This window comes from Bombus fervidus, chromosome 12 (genome assembly GCF_041682495.2).
Source record: "Bombus fervidus isolate BK054 chromosome 12, iyBomFerv1, whole genome shotgun sequence".
Classification (NCBI taxonomy): Eukaryota; Metazoa; Arthropoda; class Insecta; order Hymenoptera; family Apidae; genus Bombus; species Bombus fervidus.
The window spans coordinates 7,683,066-7,701,016 of NC_091528.1; the positions used below are offsets into that span (position 1 = coordinate 7,683,066).

At 42.7% G+C, this 17,951-nt stretch overlaps 3 protein-coding genes across 4 annotated transcripts; all 3 read left to right on the forward strand.

Annotated features, from left to right (window-relative positions):
* The first annotated feature begins 342 nt into the window (after positions 1–342).
* Nmt (N-myristoyl transferase) lies at positions 343–3,415 on the forward strand. The gene is made up of 8 exons (XM_072014541.1): positions 343–496; positions 1,041–1,276; positions 1,359–1,569; positions 1,645–1,761; positions 1,820–1,990; positions 2,068–2,248; positions 2,340–2,603; positions 2,669–3,415. The coding sequence occupies exons 1-8, from the start codon at positions 393–395 to the stop codon at positions 2,825–2,827; spliced, it is 1,443 nt and encodes a 480-aa protein (XP_071870642.1). The 5' UTR covers positions 343–392; the 3' UTR covers positions 2,828–3,415.
* Positions 3,416–5,653: 2,238 nt separating this feature from the next.
* On the forward strand, positions 5,654–8,219 carry LOC139993111 (hyaluronidase). 2 transcript variants are annotated; one of them, XM_072014542.1, is made up of 5 exons: positions 5,654–5,965; positions 6,343–6,560; positions 6,638–7,064; positions 7,428–7,632; positions 7,729–8,219. In XM_072014542.1, exons 1-5 carry the CDS (start codon positions 5,904–5,906, stop codon positions 7,960–7,962), a joined length of 1,146 nt encoding a protein of 381 aa, XP_071870643.1. In that variant the 5' UTR covers positions 5,654–5,903; the 3' UTR covers positions 7,963–8,219. The 2 variants fall into 2 exon arrangements, with proteins under 2 accessions (XP_071870643.1, XP_071870644.1); XM_072014543.1 differs by lacking the exon at positions 5,654–5,965 and adding an exon at positions 5,991–6,259.
* A 132-nt stretch (positions 8,220–8,351) lies between these two features.
* On the forward strand, positions 8,352–17,146 carry LOC139993113 (uncharacterized). Its single transcript, XM_072014544.1, has 4 exons — positions 8,352–9,085; positions 15,364–15,449; positions 15,517–15,741; positions 15,849–17,146. The coding sequence occupies exons 2-4, from the start codon at positions 15,369–15,371 to the stop codon at positions 16,500–16,502; spliced, it is 960 nt and encodes a 319-aa protein (XP_071870645.1). The 5' UTR covers positions 8,352–9,085; positions 15,364–15,368; the 3' UTR covers positions 16,503–17,146.
* Positions 17,147–17,951: the final 805 nt, after the last annotated feature.

Genomic DNA, 17,951 nt, shown 5'->3' on the forward strand with positions numbered 1-17,951 from the left:
GCCAACGAAACCGCTAATGCGTTTCCGAACTACCGTAAACACGTATTTTCTAATTTCGAAGTTTTCAGATAAGCGATCCGAAAAATTTATTTCTATCTAACGCGCGTTCACTACGAGATAGAACGACTCGTAGGCGTACCAAATACTTTTTAAGAAAACGCGTATAATTTCTTTTGCCGATCAAAAACTTTATACTATTCGCGATCCCTACACTGTATAAAAGCGATTTAGAGTAATTTGTTGGCGTGTAAAGAAATTTTGACTAAAAGAACTGAATTAATTTAAGCACACCGACGCGATACAACTTTTCGAAGGAACAGCCATGGCGTACATCACGTGACCCGTTTATTCTACGTGTAAGCGCAACTAGGGGGAGCCACTATGTCTTGTGCATGCGCATTATCAAAATCTATATTAAAATGGAGGATAAGAGTCAAGTTGTGGAACGGGAGGCTAAGAAGGATGAGATTCACGAAAAAGATGGGAAATCCAAAAGGTGAGTGAACGTTCATTCGATTCCTAAGAAGTACTTGCCGTGTAAGTTCAATTGGTATGATTGGAGAGCATTTGATTCGATTCACTTTGAATACAAGTTATGGATGACCGGCGATACCGTAGACGTAATTTAATGTTATTTTTTATTAACCATTATATAATTATCGATAACAATATTTTATTATTAACTTGAAATAATAAAAGGCTTCTTATACTATTATATTTTGTCCCCGTAGTTGAGTTGGATACTTTAGAATTATGTTTATGTGTCATAGTAACCTACTAATTCAAAACTAGGTATATATAGCACTATAAGTGTTCAATATTGTAAGAATATAATCGTATGTAATATTTAATGTGTCTCTTGTATATAAATACTATTATCCTTGAAGATATTTTGAAAATGTAAAGTTTTAATGTATCCTGTACCTTCCTTGTTGCTTTTTGCATTCTTAATTTATTCCTGCATTGTGTATGCTTGTGTGAGTTGTGCTTCTTTTACTGATAGCGCATAAAGAAATAAAAGGAAAATACTTGTAATTTAGTTCAAAAAAGAGACATCGTAAGAAGAAGAACAAGATGGCGCATGCCACTGGTGAGAATCACAACCACACAGGGCACAGAGATGAACATGAAATGCACAGCACATGTAACATTTCTATAAAAGACATCCAAATGGCAATGGAGGTTTTTAATATACAGCAGAAACCTGCTAAAACTCAAGAAGAGGCAATGCAAAAGCCTTATCAGTTTTGGAGTACGCAGCCAGTACCAAAAATGGGTAAACGATTTAACATCTACATTCCACGATGGTAAAAAATAATTTTAAGTTGACCAGATTATATTATGAAGATTTTCTGCAGATGAAAAAATAGTTAAAAATGAACCCATTGAATCTGACAAAACATCAATCAGGGCAGAACCTTATTCATTACCAGCAGACTTCCAATGGGATACTTTAAACCTTGATGATCCTTTAGTTTTATCAGAATTGTATACTTTATTATCTGAGAATTATGTGGAAGATGATGACGCTATGTTTAGATTTGATTACCCACCTAATTTTTTGAAGTGGTAAACAAAATATTAACTAATGAAATTTAGAATGTAGTTTAGTTCAGTTAAGTACTCAATAGAAGATGTTTCTAGGGCACTGCAATCCCCTGGATGGTGCAAAGAATGGCACTGTGGGGTACGTGTGACTAAAAGCGGACGTCTAGTCGGTTTCATTTCCGCTATTCCAGCTACTCTGCGTGTTTATAATCAGTAGGTTTCAAATTATTTTCAGTCTGTCCCCTGTTAGCTAATGTAAGGAAAATTTCAGCACTCAAAAAATGGTGGAAATAAATTTCTTATGTGTGCACAAGAAATTGAGGTCAAAACGGGTTGCACCAGTATTAATACGTGAAATAACTAGGAGAGTTAATCTTCAAGGTATATTCCAGGCTGTTTATACCGCTGGTGTTGTATTGCCAAAACCCATAGCAACTTGCAGGTGTGTACCTGCATCACAACCAATCTCACTATTATATCGCTATTTATTATCATTTAACTATGAATTCGGTTTTAAAGGTATTGGCATCGTTCTCTCAATCCAAAGAAACTAATTGAAGTGAAGTTTTCTCACTTGTCTCGCAATATGACTATGCAGAGAACTTTAAAGTTGTTTAAACTGCCAGAAAATACAAAAGTACCAGGATTTAGGAAACTGGTTGAAGCAGATATACCTCAAGCTCATAAAATATTAACCGATGTAATGATTTTTTCAGGAAAATACTACAGTTGCTAGAAGTATTAACGTTAATGTTTTAATTTAGAAAGTATTATGATCATTCATGTTTTAGTATTTGGAGAAATTTGACTTGGCTCCGATTTTCTCCATCGAAGAGTTCCGACATTGGTTCCTCCCACAAAACGGGATTATTAATAGTTTTGTAGTAGAAAACGATGGTAAAATTACTGATATGGTTAGCTACTATACGTTGCCGAGCTCCATAATGCATCACCAGACACACAAAACTCTCAGGGCTGCGTACAGTTTTTACAACGTATCCACTGCGACTCCTTGGCTCGAACTTATGACTGATGCATTGATATCGGCTCGTAATGTAAGTGTAATTGCTTGTACCTTTATCATATAAGAAAAAAACCATCGTTTATATATTATTTTCAGCTCGATTTCGACGTATTTAATGCGTTGGATCTCATGGACAACAAAGAGTTCTTAGAGCCATTAAAGTTTGGTATAGGTGATGGAAATCTGCAATATTATTTATATAATTGGCGTTGTCCTAGCATGACACCTGGAAAGATTGGTTTGGTGCTCCAATAAGTTCTAAATAAACGAATTCGTCTAGAAAAGAAGTTTTCGCACGTGCAAGTTTAAGAAACGGAAGCGACGATAAACGATGGAAATAAATATTATTAGGATAATATAGGAGGAATACATGGAAACGGAAGCAAATATAATTTTGCTTTTTACTAACGTGCATCCAAAGCATATTGAACAATAGGAAGAAATCGATGTTTCCTTAAATGAGTCAAAGTAGGACGTTCCATTGGATTCGCCGGTTCCGTGGATGTTAACTTTGGACAGTCTCTGTCTCGACCCTTGATCATGACATTAGTTCAAGATCGAAATATGCATGTGCAACGCGTGTATATAGGTATCTGCGTGACGAGCAATGTAGATAATTATCGTATGCTCTAGTAATTTACAAGAACCATGCGGGGCAAGTTTCCTTCTTACAGGTATCGTCGACCGCAGTGTTACTTGAAAATTTTCGATAAAGCTCCTTGGGCGTTGTTTTATTTGGAATTAAACATTTCCTTCAGCGTCTGTTTTGGTTAAATAGGCCGCAAAGTATGCCGAAGTGGACAGTGGAAGATAAATTTAAATAAAAGAAGATCGAAGTATAAAGCGTTTGTTTACCCCCTTCGTTCTTCCTCTCCGACTTTACATCGTAAATCTCATTTTCCCTTTGTAACCTGTATACTCCAGCACGAAATAAAGTTTCCTTATCGTACGTGATACGTTTATAGCTGACACGAATGATTCCACCATTTTTCGATCATTAGCTTCGGTACTGTTTTCTTTTCCGGTACGTTCGAAACACGTGGTTGCATAACAAGCGACCTGCTTCCGGCGCCGATTAGATAGCGGTAAAACTAAAAAGACACCGAAAGAAACCAGTTTTTAAGGACTGTCATTAAGGGAAACACCGCTGGGCCAACGGTACGGCATCAAAAGTAATTTACGTTGTTTAAATGTAAACTTCATTGAAATATATATCTTTACAAGCTGCGTTTTAGATAATTTTAAGTTTCTGGAAAACATCATGCAGCTGATTTCTTTTTATTTCCTTCCAGCAAACGTTTTCGACTGACATATACATATATTCTTTTATGAGAGCAGCGTATGCTCCTAATACGAGCCGAGGTCTTTGTAACAGTTGCTGCAGATCAATATTTAACACTGTATACGCACAACCGACATGCAAGGTCTTTTCAAGATAAAAGGCGCGAAATGGTGGCCCTGTGGCGATTATAACAGCTGATATTTGCACGCCTGATATTTTTTCTATTTACCTACAATGCTAATATTTCTAATTGTCTACATATCGTTTTCATATTGTCTAAATTGCGAGTGCTCATTCTTGATAAATGATTTAATTTATTAAACTTGGATTAATTGTCCTCTAGATACCCTATAAATGTTTATCTAGAAATATTTAACGTAACACTGGAAAATAATATATCTTTTAATGCACACACAAGTGAATGACGATTGTACAAACTAACAATGACAGGGAAAAATGTTTAATCGTACGACTTGGCGGTAAAAAATTCACTGATCAATTCTACGATAATATTGCACAAATGTCAAATTCTTTACAGACATTTGTCGTATCATCTTCCATTAAAATTCATCTTCTTCGCTACCTTTCGTCTCTTACAATGGCTAATTATTTATGTTCAATATGAATTTAGTTCTCTCTAGTAAAATCAATTATATTCACAGGTGGTAAATATTTGAAACATTTATCTCTACTGTGGTACTATTCGCATGATTAATGACGAAGAATGGAATTTATTGTTACCTTGGTCGTTATCCTATCGTTATTATCTTTATGTGTCAAAAGAAGCTCACGAAAGGGAGCTTAACAGTCTTGTAAAAATGCTTCAGGTAATCAATCCGACCATTAAGATTAAAAGGACACATCCGTTACCTCCAAACGCGCCAAATTGCTTTATTTGTATGAGGAAAATTATTATCTTCAAGTTCGTATGTTAATCGCAAGTAAAATTAACGTTTGATTAGAGTTTCCTTCACAGACAAATTTATTCCGCGAAATAGAAACTTGTCCTTCGATAAATGGATTCATTTCCTTTGTTGGAAAATTTCTTCTTCTATTCGACACGATTGCAAAATGTGTAAAAAGCACTACGAAAAAGGATAATTCAGGAATCACGTAGAAATATGAGCTACCCGCATATGCCATCCATATAGTATTCTTATATTACTTGATATCATAACACGGTTAACAATATAAATAGCATGCTATTATTTCTAATTACTACTGCGAGTTGAAACTTACAGTTAGTATATGTGCACCGGGCAGACTTTCAAAATCGCTTGCCTTTTGTTTTTTGAATACAAAGATTCGTCTGTGAAAACATTATTTTACATTTTCAATTTATTTTTTTCATGAGGAAGCATCTCTTCCGCGTTTGCATAACTAATTACCAGACACCCTGTATGAGTACTACTATGCTATTAATTCCAACGATGATCCTTGAAAAACGTCTGACAGATTTGAAACTACGGGCGATCGTGATGTCGAGGCACTGTGTAAGCGAACTACAGATTTGGATGACGGAACATTGTTAACGATCCTCCGGCAAAGGCCTTCAACTCTCGGATGGTCCTTGGTCAGGTAAATGTACCAATTTCGCGGTGTTTCCATAGGGGGCTCAATGCACTTTAATTGTCAGCAAGATTGATCACTAACACGTGATGTCCTTTTACGCGATGCAAAGGAGAAAAGGAGAAAAGAAAAGACGGAAACGAGAAATCACCGAACAATACCCGGAGCAGATAACAGCACGAAGCGCTGACGAACACGTAGGTGGGGAACACGAGACACACGATGTGGAATAAATAGTGGCCTGAAATCGAGCGGAATTCAGTCGCACTGCTGTTGTACCATCGTCGTTGACGTTCATTCACGAAGACCTCTGACGAGTTCCTCGTGAAGTCATCTAGTCTTATCTGCAAGCAGGATATAATCAATAAGTACCCGCTGGGTGATTTCACGCGGACATATTCTACACGTCGCTTACTTATCAAGCCCGCTAGTCGGTGCATTCGATTCATCTTTTCGGTTATCGTGATCGTAGCAGAAAAGATGATGTTCCGAGTGCTGTTGATGCTAGCACCCGTACTACAGATCGACGCATTTTTTCTCGGGTACTTGACACACGTGTTAATCGTTGAGATGCCTTGCAAACAGTCAACTTGCTCTCTTCCGCACCCTTCGTCTTAAATTTAGAGAAGCCGTACGTTCAGAGAACGATTAAAACTTATTCTCGGGAACACGTGTTGCAGCCTAGTGCTGCAAAGACACGTATGCGGGCACGTTGTGTTTTTCCGTAGAAAATAAAAAAAAAATAAAAAAAAAGATCGGGGAGTAAAAAGGACAACGCGAATGTTGGCAAGCGCATCCTGTAACTCCTGAAATACCCATAAAGCGTTCAAGTTCAGGTCTGAAAATATCTTATCTAATTCGTGTCATTGGCCGCGCTCTCGAGACTCGATTTTCGCTAACACGTCATTTCTCTTGTCAGTTTCATACCGACCAGCCCCAAAAACAACGAAACCGTAAGGGAATTCAACGTTTACTGGAACGTGCCCACCTTTATGTGCCATAAGTACGGGCTTCACTTCGAAGAAGTATCGGAGAGATATGGCATCCTACAGAATTCGATGGATAACTTCCGCGGTGACGAGATCGCGATCCTTTACGACCCTGGAATGTTCCCGGCGTTGCTGACAGACCCGAACGGTAAAACAATACTCGCTCCTTATACCGTGAGACTATCGATGGATTGGAGAAAGGAAAGAACTTTTAACGTTATTCAGGAAAGGTAGTGACGAGAAACGGTGGTGTCCCGCAAGAAGGCAATCTCACCAAGCATCTCGAAGTATTTCGGGAGCACTTGATCAATCAGATACCAGACAAATCGTTTCACGGTGTGGGGGTGATCGATTTCGAAAGTTGGAGGCCAATCTTCCGACAGAATTGGGCTTCCCTTCAGCCTTATAAGAAACTCTCTATAGAGATAGTTCGCCGTGAGCATCCGTTCTGGGACAATCACAGCGTCGAGCAGGAAGCGAAACGAAGATTCGAGAAATACGGGAAACTTTTCATGGAGGAGACACTGAAGGCTGCCAAACAGATCAGACCGTCCGCCAGTTGGGGATACTATGCTTACCCCTACTGCTACAATCTGACACCGAATCAACACAGTTCTCAGTGCGATAGCGCTACGATGCTGGAAAACGATAAGTATGTAATTACCAAAGTTCCTCTATTTCGATCGTGACCATCTTCAATGTCGTGACTCTCCTAGGTAATCCGTCGTACGACCGTATCGGTACCATTGTGTACGAATATCGCTCGCATTTATCGTACCGTCACGAATTTCATCGACCGATCGTGCGTTCTAGTTTTCGTGAAAAAAATTTCTTAGAGATTTAAGGTAACAAGATTACGAATCGGCCGTGAACGTTACAACACTCAGACTTTAAGTGGGTCAGTGTCAAGAATCGTGTTCTGATGAAAATTTAAACCGTCCTGAGGGAGTTACATCCGTCTTATCTAATCGGTCTCTCGATAAGTCCAACCAGACTCGTGTGCTTCTCCATTCAGAATGTCATGGCTGTTCGAACTGGAAGACGTTCTCCTGCCGTCGGTGTACTTCAGATTGAACCTAACGAGCAGTGAACGAGTCGGTCTCGTCGGAGGCCGTGTCAGAGAAGCCTTGAGAATAGCGAAACAAATGGCGATTAGGAAGAAGGTTCTCCCCTATTATTGGTACAAGTACCAAGATAAGAGGGATATGTATTTGAGCAAGGTGAGTCTTTTTATGTAAAAAACGATTTTCGGGTATTAAAAGATACGTCACTTGATAACAAATCGATTGATCTTCGAAATGGATTTCTCTGTGCAGGACGATCTCGAAGCGACTCTACGAAAGATCATGGATCTCGGTGCCGACGGTCTCATTCTTTGGGGAAGCTCCAACGATATCAATACCAAGCAAAAGTGCGTAGAGTTCAAGGAATACGTAAACAACGAACTAGGGCCTATTGTAGATCGAATTAGACGAACCGCTCTTGGCTTGACTCAAAGCAACAGCACTCTCGTGGACAATAGAATCGATGTGAGCGTCGACCAAGTTTGACGTAGCACTTGGAGTACCGATTCTCTTGTAAAAAGAGGCAAAGTATTAGGAGAAATTGTAAAAAATCTTTAGTTTATGTCGCTTACGTATACGGTTATCATACATAACATACGTAGGAGATCTGTTCGACCTTCGAAATAGAAAGATATCAAACAGGAGACACCAAAGTGAAACCAAAGACTACTGGTTTAGACGATAGTTGGAGATGTTGCGCGACGTATTCGAGCAGCGATCGAAATAAAATTCCTACGAAACTACCACTTTTTTCATTCCATCTCCGAAAAGTGGAAGTTCCCAACAAACGTGAGACGTACTCTTCCTCGTCGGATTCTTCTTTCATTTGTCAACCCTATCGTCTGTCACCAACGTCTCTGAAAGATCGAAACGAATTGGTTTTCGTGTAGTATCATCGTGCAGACGGCCGAATCGCTTCTCATAATCGGACAAACGAGGTAACAGCTAAACTGGCAATCAAAACTCGGGACGAGCACACTTTGGCACTAGCGTACGACAAGTTTTACTGGTTCGAGGTGTAAGGCCTCGGGCGATCTTGCTTTTTACAGTACACGCGACGTCGTTGTAGAGGTAGTCAAAGATCTCTCTTGCTTACCGTTGATTCCTCCCCTCTCCATCTCGTTCAGAGAATGATCCTTTCTCTTTCTGTTTCCACGAGAATACCTGGAGAAGCTGCGAGAACGAGAAAGAGAGAGAACGGAACGAGAACGGCGCGGAACCGAACGTACCGAGTAGAAGGAGGAGCTGAAGGAGACTCCGGTGGTGGTGGAGGTGGAGCAAGAGGAGGAGGAGAACGGAACACGAGAGATCGGCAGCACAGTTTCGTGTTCAGCTCAGCTCGGTTCGGCTCAACCTCATATCGGATCTCCGTGTTTCGAGGCAAACCGTTCTTCAAATTTGTCGCTACAGATCTTCCTCTGATCCGGTTGTTATCGCCGGCCGGGCAAGAACGGCGAAGTTCCGGCCGAGGAACGAGTGAAAAGTCGCGAGCAACAGAGTATCGCACGGAGATCGTTCCCGTTTTCGAAACTGTCTGCCGATCCTTTTTCTGCTCTCGGCAAATTTCTAGAGTGGTGCGTAGTTCGCAACGTCGCTGACGTACACGGAGGTGAGTGACAGTTTCTTCAGAAAAGCCAAGGCTACCGCCGTACGCTTGCTGGTGGCTCGAGATCGTTGCCAGAGTCGCCAGACTACGTGATGCGTGTGCTACGAGAATCCACGATATCGTAGATTCGATAGCAATATCGAAATAGCAGCGAGATTTCGTAATTGGAATACTCTATCTTTTTTCTGGCTCTCCATACTTTATAAGTGTTCCCTGGTGACGATACCTTGACCTCATGTAGATGTTTTTTTTCAAAGCAATTATAGACACCGATAGGTACCGATACTATAACAACGAACAACAGCGTGTAACAGCGTATAATAGCGTATAAGGCGCGTACGATTCCTCTATTCACTCTGTCGCTATCTTTCTCTTGCGTCACGATCACCGGAAGGCAGATCCCTTTCCGGTGGTCTCCATTCGAAGTAAAGGAATGTTAACACCAGCTGAGAGAAGTTGCGATGATCACAGACTATTCGAAAGTGGCCAAGGGACAGGGACTCCGGACTTAAATAGTTGAGAAACACCCTATCCAAAACGTTTTGCCCACTAATCCTAATACCAGACCCTATTCTCGAGTTAATGATAGCTCTTCTTAGACGCAACACTTAACTTCCAAGCTAAACTGTTGTGCGGTAGCCAACTCGCCATCGGGTCCTTTCTAATGAAGACCTTTTGCGACTGCCTCGACTTGCCACCGTGCAGTTAATTGGCTAATTCCCCAAAATCTCTGACAAAAATTTACCATCGATTTCTCGGCTTTCTCGATCGAAACATTCACGCGAGTTAATCTCGCAAAGTAGATACATTTTTTGTTAGAAAATTTATAGCAAAATTACGATAGTCAAAAAAAAAAAGAGAGAGAGAAAAGAAGAAAGGGAAAAGAAATTCGAAGAAGATACGATAATTCCTTGAACAAATTGTAGATACGTAAAATCAAATCTATTATTGGACATGTTACTTCATTCCGTAAACATCGTAATATCATCAACCAGTCTCATTCTCTCAAGAATGGTCCACGCTTAATTACATCTTATGGTACGCTTCTTTTTAAAACTACAGGTAGTCGAGGATCGCCGAAGCGAGCTTGGAACCGACAGTCGCTAATGCGACCATGTTCGCGCCTTCCGAGTAATTGGACTCGAGAAAATGAACAGTGTATTACCTCTCGTTTAATTGGCATTCTCCAACCTATCGTTAAGTGGCACGATTATGTCTTCTCCAAAAAATTTCACTGGTTGACCGTGACGGTTACACGCACGCGTTCACGCGTATCTCTTTCTACGTTCCTTTTTTAAAAATATTCCTCGGCTAGGCTTGTACAACACGTAGCGAGCTAAGAAAAATCGAAGGCTTCCTGGGGGTCCATGACACTTGATACCGATAGCTGCGAGGTCAGGCTGCAAAAGCGACCAAAAGTAGCTGTGTCATCTTTTAGTGGGTACGGTGTCTGTAGCTCAGGTAACGGGTTATCGGTTGCCACAAAAGATCATTAAAGTAATGACATACAAATTGCCGCCTGTTTCGTGAGAGCAACATCTACAACCAGAAATTCGCGATATCTCTCGGAATAAAATCGGTGCTTTTCATTTTCTTTCTGATCTATGCCTTCTCCGCGAGAACGTTTCTTTTTTCCTAGAGAAGAAAGGTAAAAAAGGAGGAAATCGGACGAAAACGGAGCAAGATGACTCGCGATCGCTTTTTTGCATCTCTCGTCAGAAAACGGGAAAGAAGTAGGAAGAGAGAGCGAAAGAGGTAGTAGCGAGCATGCTCGAGGAAGACGAAAGGGCCCGTTTTAAAGAGGCGAGCATTAAAAACAACAATGTCATTACATTTTAACGACCTGTTCTTGGGCTCTGCCCTCCCTTTTAAGAACGTTCGTTTGCAGGTATGTGGACCGCGCTCTCGTGGGGGCTACCACACCGAGAGAGAATTCTTAAGGCGGTACACACACTAGCTATTTCCTCTTTTTGCTCCCCCTCGGTGTTTTAGCGATCACGTTCATATCCGATTCTGCTGTCGATCAATTGAAAGAATTGCGATTCCATCGTTCCACGGAGCTTATAGTTACGCGAAAAGCACAGGTGTATCATATTTCGTGCGCGTACCCTCCTAGTTTCGTCCGGTACAGTTCAGTCAGAGACACGTCTAAACTTAAACGCGGCAGACGTTGGCAACGATAATCAAGACTTCGTAAGCGTGAAACCGCTACGGGCGGTGTTGAAATTTTAGCGAGCTTAAAATTGCGATCTAATCAAGGTACGAAGAGGGTGCGAAAGCAGCTTAATCCGACACTGGTCGATGCACAGGGCCCCTTCCCCTTCGCTCGGGGCCCATTCCCCTTCTCGAGTCGATTTCTCCCCACGCACTCTGGGCACGCCGTGCAGCTCGCGAAGAATTAGTATGGGCGAAGTAACAAAAGCACGAGGAACAAGCACGGGGGGTGTGCGCGGCGAGTGGCGGAGAAGGAGGAAGAAAAAAAAGGAGCCGAGATGGCGCCACACGTCCAGCGTGTTTTCGGGGCTTCCTCCGGTGCTGTTGGCAAACTCCTCCTTTTCTTTTTCTTGCAGACCCTCCCCAGTTACCTTCTCGCTCCTTTTCGCCTGCCTTCCTCTGGTTCCCTCTCGCTTTTGGCGCGTTCTGCGTCCTCCCTCTCGTCGATTCCTCTTTTATTTTGCTCCCCTTCTGGACCCTCACCCTGCGGGCCCCCCTATTAGTTCGGCCACGGCACCGTATTGCGGAAAAAAGACGAGCAAAGGACGGTCGCAAAATGCGAAATTGGGCTAGACCAAATCGAAAGATAGGGATTTCTCATTAAAATGGAAGAACATATTGCGCTCCAAAATTATACGCTAATCTATCGCAATAATCAGGGCCGCGTACCGTTTTTCTTTCTCGGACCTTCTTTTTTCGAAGTCCGAGACCTTCGTCGACGCAAGATTTCACGGTACGAAACGATCATAGGCGTGTATATACCTTTCTCTGGTTGCGCTTCTCTCGTAGGAGAGGAATTCGAAAAATAAGAAACTCCTACTTCTTCGTCTCAGTGTAGTACCCACCAGTCATTCTTCCGCTTATGGGTATGCCTAGATGAAACATGGTGAAGGTGATCGAGCTACGGAGTAGCTCTAGTCCTTTGATACCACCAGCGAGAACCTATACGTATTCCCCGACGACTACCATTGGTCGAACAACTTGAACCATTTTACTCCTAGTGTTTCTTCTTCCTTCCTTCGTACTGGCTGCGAATATCCCCCTTCTTCTCTTTTCTCTCGCGCCTAAGTACTGTGGCACATCGGCAAAGAGATCATGAAAGTATCTTGCGTGCCTCGGGCATCAGGGCCGTACAAACTTTGGTTCGATTACGCTTTACTTCTCATCCTTGTCTATTCTTCATTCGCATTCGCATTTTTCTTAATAACGACAAATAGTTTGTTATTCGAAGAATAATCTGACGAAGAACGGCTCGAGCCGAACAATAAAATCCTACGGAGTGTTTAACGCCGATTCTCCACGCGTTCTCCGCTCGGCCCGCCCCAAGTCGTCGTTCAGGTTTGCCAAACATAACTCTTCTCTCGCCAAGGGAAAGTCCGAATGAAATATGAATTCCTATTAGAAGCTTCCTGGAAGTGCGGCACGTCACGTCCGCGGGCCGCTCGTTCTCGTAGGTGTTAAGCTCGAGTCGAACGGATTTAATCCTTGTGCTTTTTAAAAGGTCCCGCGGGAAGAGGCTAACGCCGACCGAACCAACAGATCTCGTCTGTAGCGTGCACAGATCGCGGCGCCCTTTGTGCTTGGCCGCCTAGGCTCGGGGGCGCGTCAAATTTGGTTGAAAATCAAATTAATCTCGCGGCTGGGCGCAGGACCCTCTACCGTCTCTTTCTGTCGACTCTTTCGCTCGCTCTGCCTCGCCTCTGGCCAGCCTGTCTTCGTCCCTCGTTTCTCGACGACACGAGCAAATCGAAAGAACGGGACTGGGAGGAAGGTGGAGAAGGAGGTGGACCGGAGGTCCTCCATGCCACCGACACGGACCTAGAGGCGAGAAGAGAAGGTGGCGCAGCAACAAAGAGCTTTGGACTTCTGGCTGCGACCCGGCCAGGGCCGTATTTATCTCGATCCTCTTCCTCCAACGCCTCCTTATTTTTCACGTCGATCGTGCTAGCTCGTACTTCGTATTTGACTCGTCTCTTCTTAAGTTCTAGCAATTTGAGCTACAAGTTCGATGAAAATAACTAAAAGAAAAATATTTGCCATTGGCCGCGTGTCTTAAGCGATATATCAAAGATGGATAAAAATTGATTTTCCGCCATTGTAGACATTTAACGCGGTCTGCCTGATAGAAGCACGAAGATACATAATATGTAAAGACGACACAATATGTAAAGACAATTGTTTGGATAGAACGAAGTGTTGCTTGTTGTAAGCCGTCCGGACTCGTCCGGATTAAGTAAGTACGTCCCTGTTGTATCCTACTCGGTCATTCAAATCACCGCTTGTGGAAATGAGATGGGCGGCCGAACCTTGTAGTCGCACACCTCCCCTCGTGGCCACGTACAGGGTGATTCAACAAGAATCAGCTGAGAGCTCTAATTTTTCGACTATCGTATCTTTAGGCCAATTTGCAGCAGGTGTTACGTTGCAAGAGGATCACCGATAACCTTTCAAATTTTATTTTCGACTATTCGATCGGGCTTGATAAGTCGAACCTTGCGATGCCGGCGCGGTTCTTCGAAGTAGAAGCAGAAATAGTGGATTCGACGTAAGAAAGGAACGATGGAAAAAAGAGGCTCGTCGAATGAAACGCTGGATAAGGAGGAATAAGAAAAGGTCGAAAGATCGGTATTGAAATGCAACGGAGGGGAACGAAAAGTTGATCCTCTCCTGGAAATGCCGGCGACCAATTGTTCGTAGAGGGACGAGATTCTTTCTGTTGTCAGGAATTCAACTCGCGAGTCCAACGACAAAGTAAATTCCTGAAGGACGGAGGATGCACGGTGGTGGGTTCCCTGATGCTCCGCGGTGAAACGGATCCGAGATTTTTCGAGAGCCAAAAAAGGGGCCGATCTCTCGTAATTGGGCCTGCACATCCTTTTACCTTGTCGTTCGTGCCACTTGTTCCCGTGGTGATCTCCGAAAGATCAAGAAAGATCGTACGATGAGATTGACGCTTTTTTTCTCGGTCGCCATCGATCCAGCCGGTCTACATATACACGCAATGCTCCTTCGTTCCTTTTACCACGCTGCTGCGGAATTATTGCTTCATTACCGATTGCTCCGTGGAAATAAAACAAGCTCGTGCAAGCTCGACTGGTCACGATAATTGCGACTCCGCTTCCTCCGCGACTGATTGCTTCCTGGTAAAGATTTTAAATCTATCCAGCCCTCTGTCTTTTCTTTCGTGTCTTTGCTTACTCTATTCGAGAAAATTGAAATTTTGATCGAGCCAACGACGATCCCTCTCCCAAATTTTTACAAACAACAAGAAACTTTTATTCTCTATGATCTGACCTCAAAAAATATCTTATACCGCTGGAAGGAGCATATCCCGTATTCAAACCTCGTAGCTTAAATCCGCCGCTATTTATGGTCGAGATATCCACGAGAAAGTCTCGTTTTTCTCTCGATCCCGTCAGGCCACGGGGAATTCCGTTATCTTAAGATCTCGGTGACTTAAAACTCGAGCATCCCGCTCTCGACTGGAGAATCAAGGAATCGGCCTTAACGATTTATGAATGAACTCGCTGCCGCGATGTTCCGATGTGGCTTCTTTCCCGCTCTTTTTCTTTTCACTAACACCCCTGTTCCTCCTCCAAAAAAACCGCTCGGTAGCTCTGCCTGCGTTTACGATGCTCCCCGCGTGTAGCTTGTTTTAAACAAAATTCACGCGACGCGAAAATGAAGAAAAAGGAAGAAAGGAGAAGCGGCACCACGACAAATCTCGGTGACGTAATTTCAGACGGTCGTCGAACCTGAGACCTCGGGAGAGGCACACCACGAGAGAAAGAGAGCCACGGACTTTCATTCATTCGGGGTGGGGACCAACGAATACGCGTTGTGCACACGTGCACACGATGCACGCCGCGCCTCGAATCGCAATCGCGAAATTCCTTCGTCTCTTCGGCTATCCATGCTCGATTATGTTTGACGCGACAAATCAGAACGGAGAAAGTTCGGGCACACATAGAAATTTGACTATTCTTTACCTGGCGACTAATTTATTGGCAACGACCGTCCAGTCGGAAAGATTCGGATACCCTCTCTCTCTCCTTCTGTTGTTTCAGGGATCATGCGACCGACGTGTCATCTGACAGTGGTGATCGCGCTGTTCCTTCAGGCGGCCACCCTACACGCCCATCGCGAACACAAGGTTTATCGATCTTTCACTCGATTTCCCTTTGATTTATTCCGTAGAGTGACGTTAATGGTTATTTAAGGTTCACAACATCGTACTGTATCCCGACAAGCACAGCTGGTGCAAGACGACTCCCATAAAGCAAGTCGTCACGTGGCCGCAATGCTCCTCACAGGAATTGGATAACAACGTTTGCGTGGGAGCTTGTTTCTCGTACATGGTGCCACACAGCGAACCTTCCGCTCCTGGTGACCTAATCAGACCTTACTGTGACTCTTGTCAGCCTTTGGACAGCGTTTGGCACACGGTAGGCAAATAAATATATCAGCTGTTCGGAAGCCACACATACATCGATCGACTGTATAAATTGCGAAGATGTTTCATTAAAATTGACAAATTTATTTGATCGTTTAGGTTACGCTGGACTGCAAGGACGAGACGAACAATCCGATCACCATGCAGAAGAAGGTGCAAATTATCACCAATTGTTCCTGCAGCTCCTGTATGGAAACATCTAGGATCAAGCCAGATTACAATACTCTGCTTCAACAATTAACCGTGGAGAACTTGGATAAGAATGTGAACGTCGTTCACGAAAAACCAGATCTCTTGGAAAACCCAAACTTGAACTCCTCCAAAAATACTACCAGAGATGGTGTTCAGGCTAATGAGAGATTCTTGCAGCTCTTCAAGCAGCTCAAGGACTCCGAGAAGTTGGAGCAATCTGGGGCCAAGGAGCTGTTCTCGAAAATCGACGAGGACATCGACTTCGACAAACTAAGAGAGTTGTTGGACAAGTACGGCCAAGAGGAGGAGAAGCAGCACACTCATCAGCATTTACATCAACATCAGCATCAATCGACTGGAAAGCAACAGCAGCAACAACAGCAACAGCATCACTCGACGACGGTACTTCATCGAGGACCTCATCATTCGATGGTTTTAGATCCCGACGTGAAAGAGAAGATCGACGTGGAACCGCACTATCTTCATCCAGCTGTTCCCGGCCAGGAAATCAGCTACCACGACAACGTATTAGTGGATAAGGATAAGAAGAAAGATTTCTGAGATTTAGGATGTATGTCTCGTGGTGGAAACGCGTGTTTGGTCGAGTTTGAAACTTCGATCAAACAAAGTTGATAGAAACGTGTTTGGTATTAGCGAATGAGATCATATCTTCTCTATATTTGTTAAGATTCATTCGTGACCTAGTCCAGTCCGTAGTAAATTGTTCGATTCGATCTAGAAACTGAGATTCGACTTATCTCGCGAACGATATATCTGTAAATAGGAAAGTTCTACGTTCTTATTTCTTTCTTTTTTATATGTACTTTTTAGTAAGCAAAAGATGGATATCTTTTAAACTGTTACTCTTGAGAAGCTAGCTTGGGAACTTGGGTTCGATGTGAGCAACCTCGTCAGGGTTTAATCGTATTTAGGAAACGTTGTTGAGCAAAAGTTGACAATACGGAAACGAAGAAAAAGGGGAGAGAGAAATTCTAATATATATTTTAATTATTATTATATTAATTAACTATTTAATATACTCGCGCGCCTAATGATGGAATATACGTACGTTCGGAATTTTTAGCTCGTAATTAGCACAACTGGCAACCATTGTAGACGTCCAAAGGCGTTATATCTTGTTGATTGCTTTAAAAGTATACATTATATCCATTGTCTCGCAGAGAATAAACGAAGTCCGTACAACATTTTCCTAGTACTTTCCCCATCATTTTCCTGACGAATCGATTCTCCAATTTTCGAAGAAATAAAACAACAAATAAAATTCGTGCGAAACTAAAAGAAGAACGGTCGTGAATGAAAATAAAACGAATGAACAAGAAAAAGGAAACTCGTACGAGGCCCGACTTGGCAAGTCGTGCCATAGGTGCGCAAGAAAGAATGCAAATAAAGCAATTAAGACCGCGTTCAGAATCACTAGAAAAGAAACCAATAAAGAAGAACGAAATCTCGAGCAACGTCTTGTCTACGTCGACACTTTCTCCTCGAACAAAAACAAACACACTCATCAATTTTCTTCGTGAGTACGGGCAAACCGTTCACTTTTCTTCCACGATTTAAAATCCAAATACTTCTCACAATCTCAGTAACGCAATTTTTTTAAGAGTTCGCGATCAGCATCTTGCGTCAAGAGAGCGACGGACTCTGAATTGTCAGAGATAAACGGCGAGAAATCGCTGAGACTTGATTAGACGAAGTTCCTAATAGGCTAAAACTATTCGATGAACTTCGTCGATAATTTTGAATCTACCGAAAAGCCATTAATTGAACAAGATTAATTCCACGGTCAGGCGTGTAAGTGTGTCTAACAGCGAGTGTCTAATTGCTCGAGGCGTGTTAACTAGCTGCATTTACTCGAAATCGATAGATCGACAGAGACAAGGACTGGCTGTTTTGAAACATCGGTTCCAACGGAACAATGTTCGTTGATAAGGAATTGGTCTCAACCAATCAGCGGCGTAGATTCGCGTGGATCGCCGGTACATGAAAGCG

What these genes read in the sequence shown, in the direction of transcription:
- Nmt (XM_072014541.1), top strand. Translation starts at nt 393, where the DNA reads ATGCGCATTATCAAAATCTATATTAAAATGGAGGATAAGAGTCAAGTT. An exon ending in GCAGCCAGTACCAAAAATGG is followed by an intron (nt 1,277 to 1,358) that starts GTAAACGATTTA and finishes GATTTTCTGCAG; the next exon opens with ATGAAAAAATAGTTAAAAAT. An exon ending in CATTGATATCGGCTCGTAAT is followed by an intron (nt 2,604 to 2,668) that starts GTAAGTGTAATT and finishes TATTATTTTCAG; the next exon opens with CTCGATTTCGACGTATTTAA.
- LOC139993111 (XM_072014542.1), top strand. Translation starts at nt 5,904, where the DNA reads ATGATGTTCCGAGTGCTGTTGATGCTAGCACCCGTACTACAGATCGAC. An exon ending in GTTGCTGACAGACCCGAACG is followed by an intron (nt 6,561 to 6,637) that starts GTAAAACAATAC and finishes AACGTTATTCAG; the next exon opens with GAAAGGTAGTGACGAGAAAC. An exon ending in GGGATATGTATTTGAGCAAG is followed by an intron (nt 7,633 to 7,728) that starts GTGAGTCTTTTT and finishes TTCTCTGTGCAG; the next exon opens with GACGATCTCGAAGCGACTCT.
- LOC139993113 (XM_072014544.1), top strand. Translation starts at nt 15,369, where the DNA reads ATGCGACCGACGTGTCATCTGACAGTGGTGATCGCGCTGTTCCTTCAG. An exon ending in ACGCCCATCGCGAACACAAG is followed by an intron (nt 15,450 to 15,516) that starts GTTTATCGATCT and finishes TGGTTATTTAAG; the next exon opens with GTTCACAACATCGTACTGTA. An exon ending in TGGACAGCGTTTGGCACACG is followed by an intron (nt 15,742 to 15,848) that starts GTAGGCAAATAA and finishes TTGATCGTTTAG; the next exon opens with GTTACGCTGGACTGCAAGGA.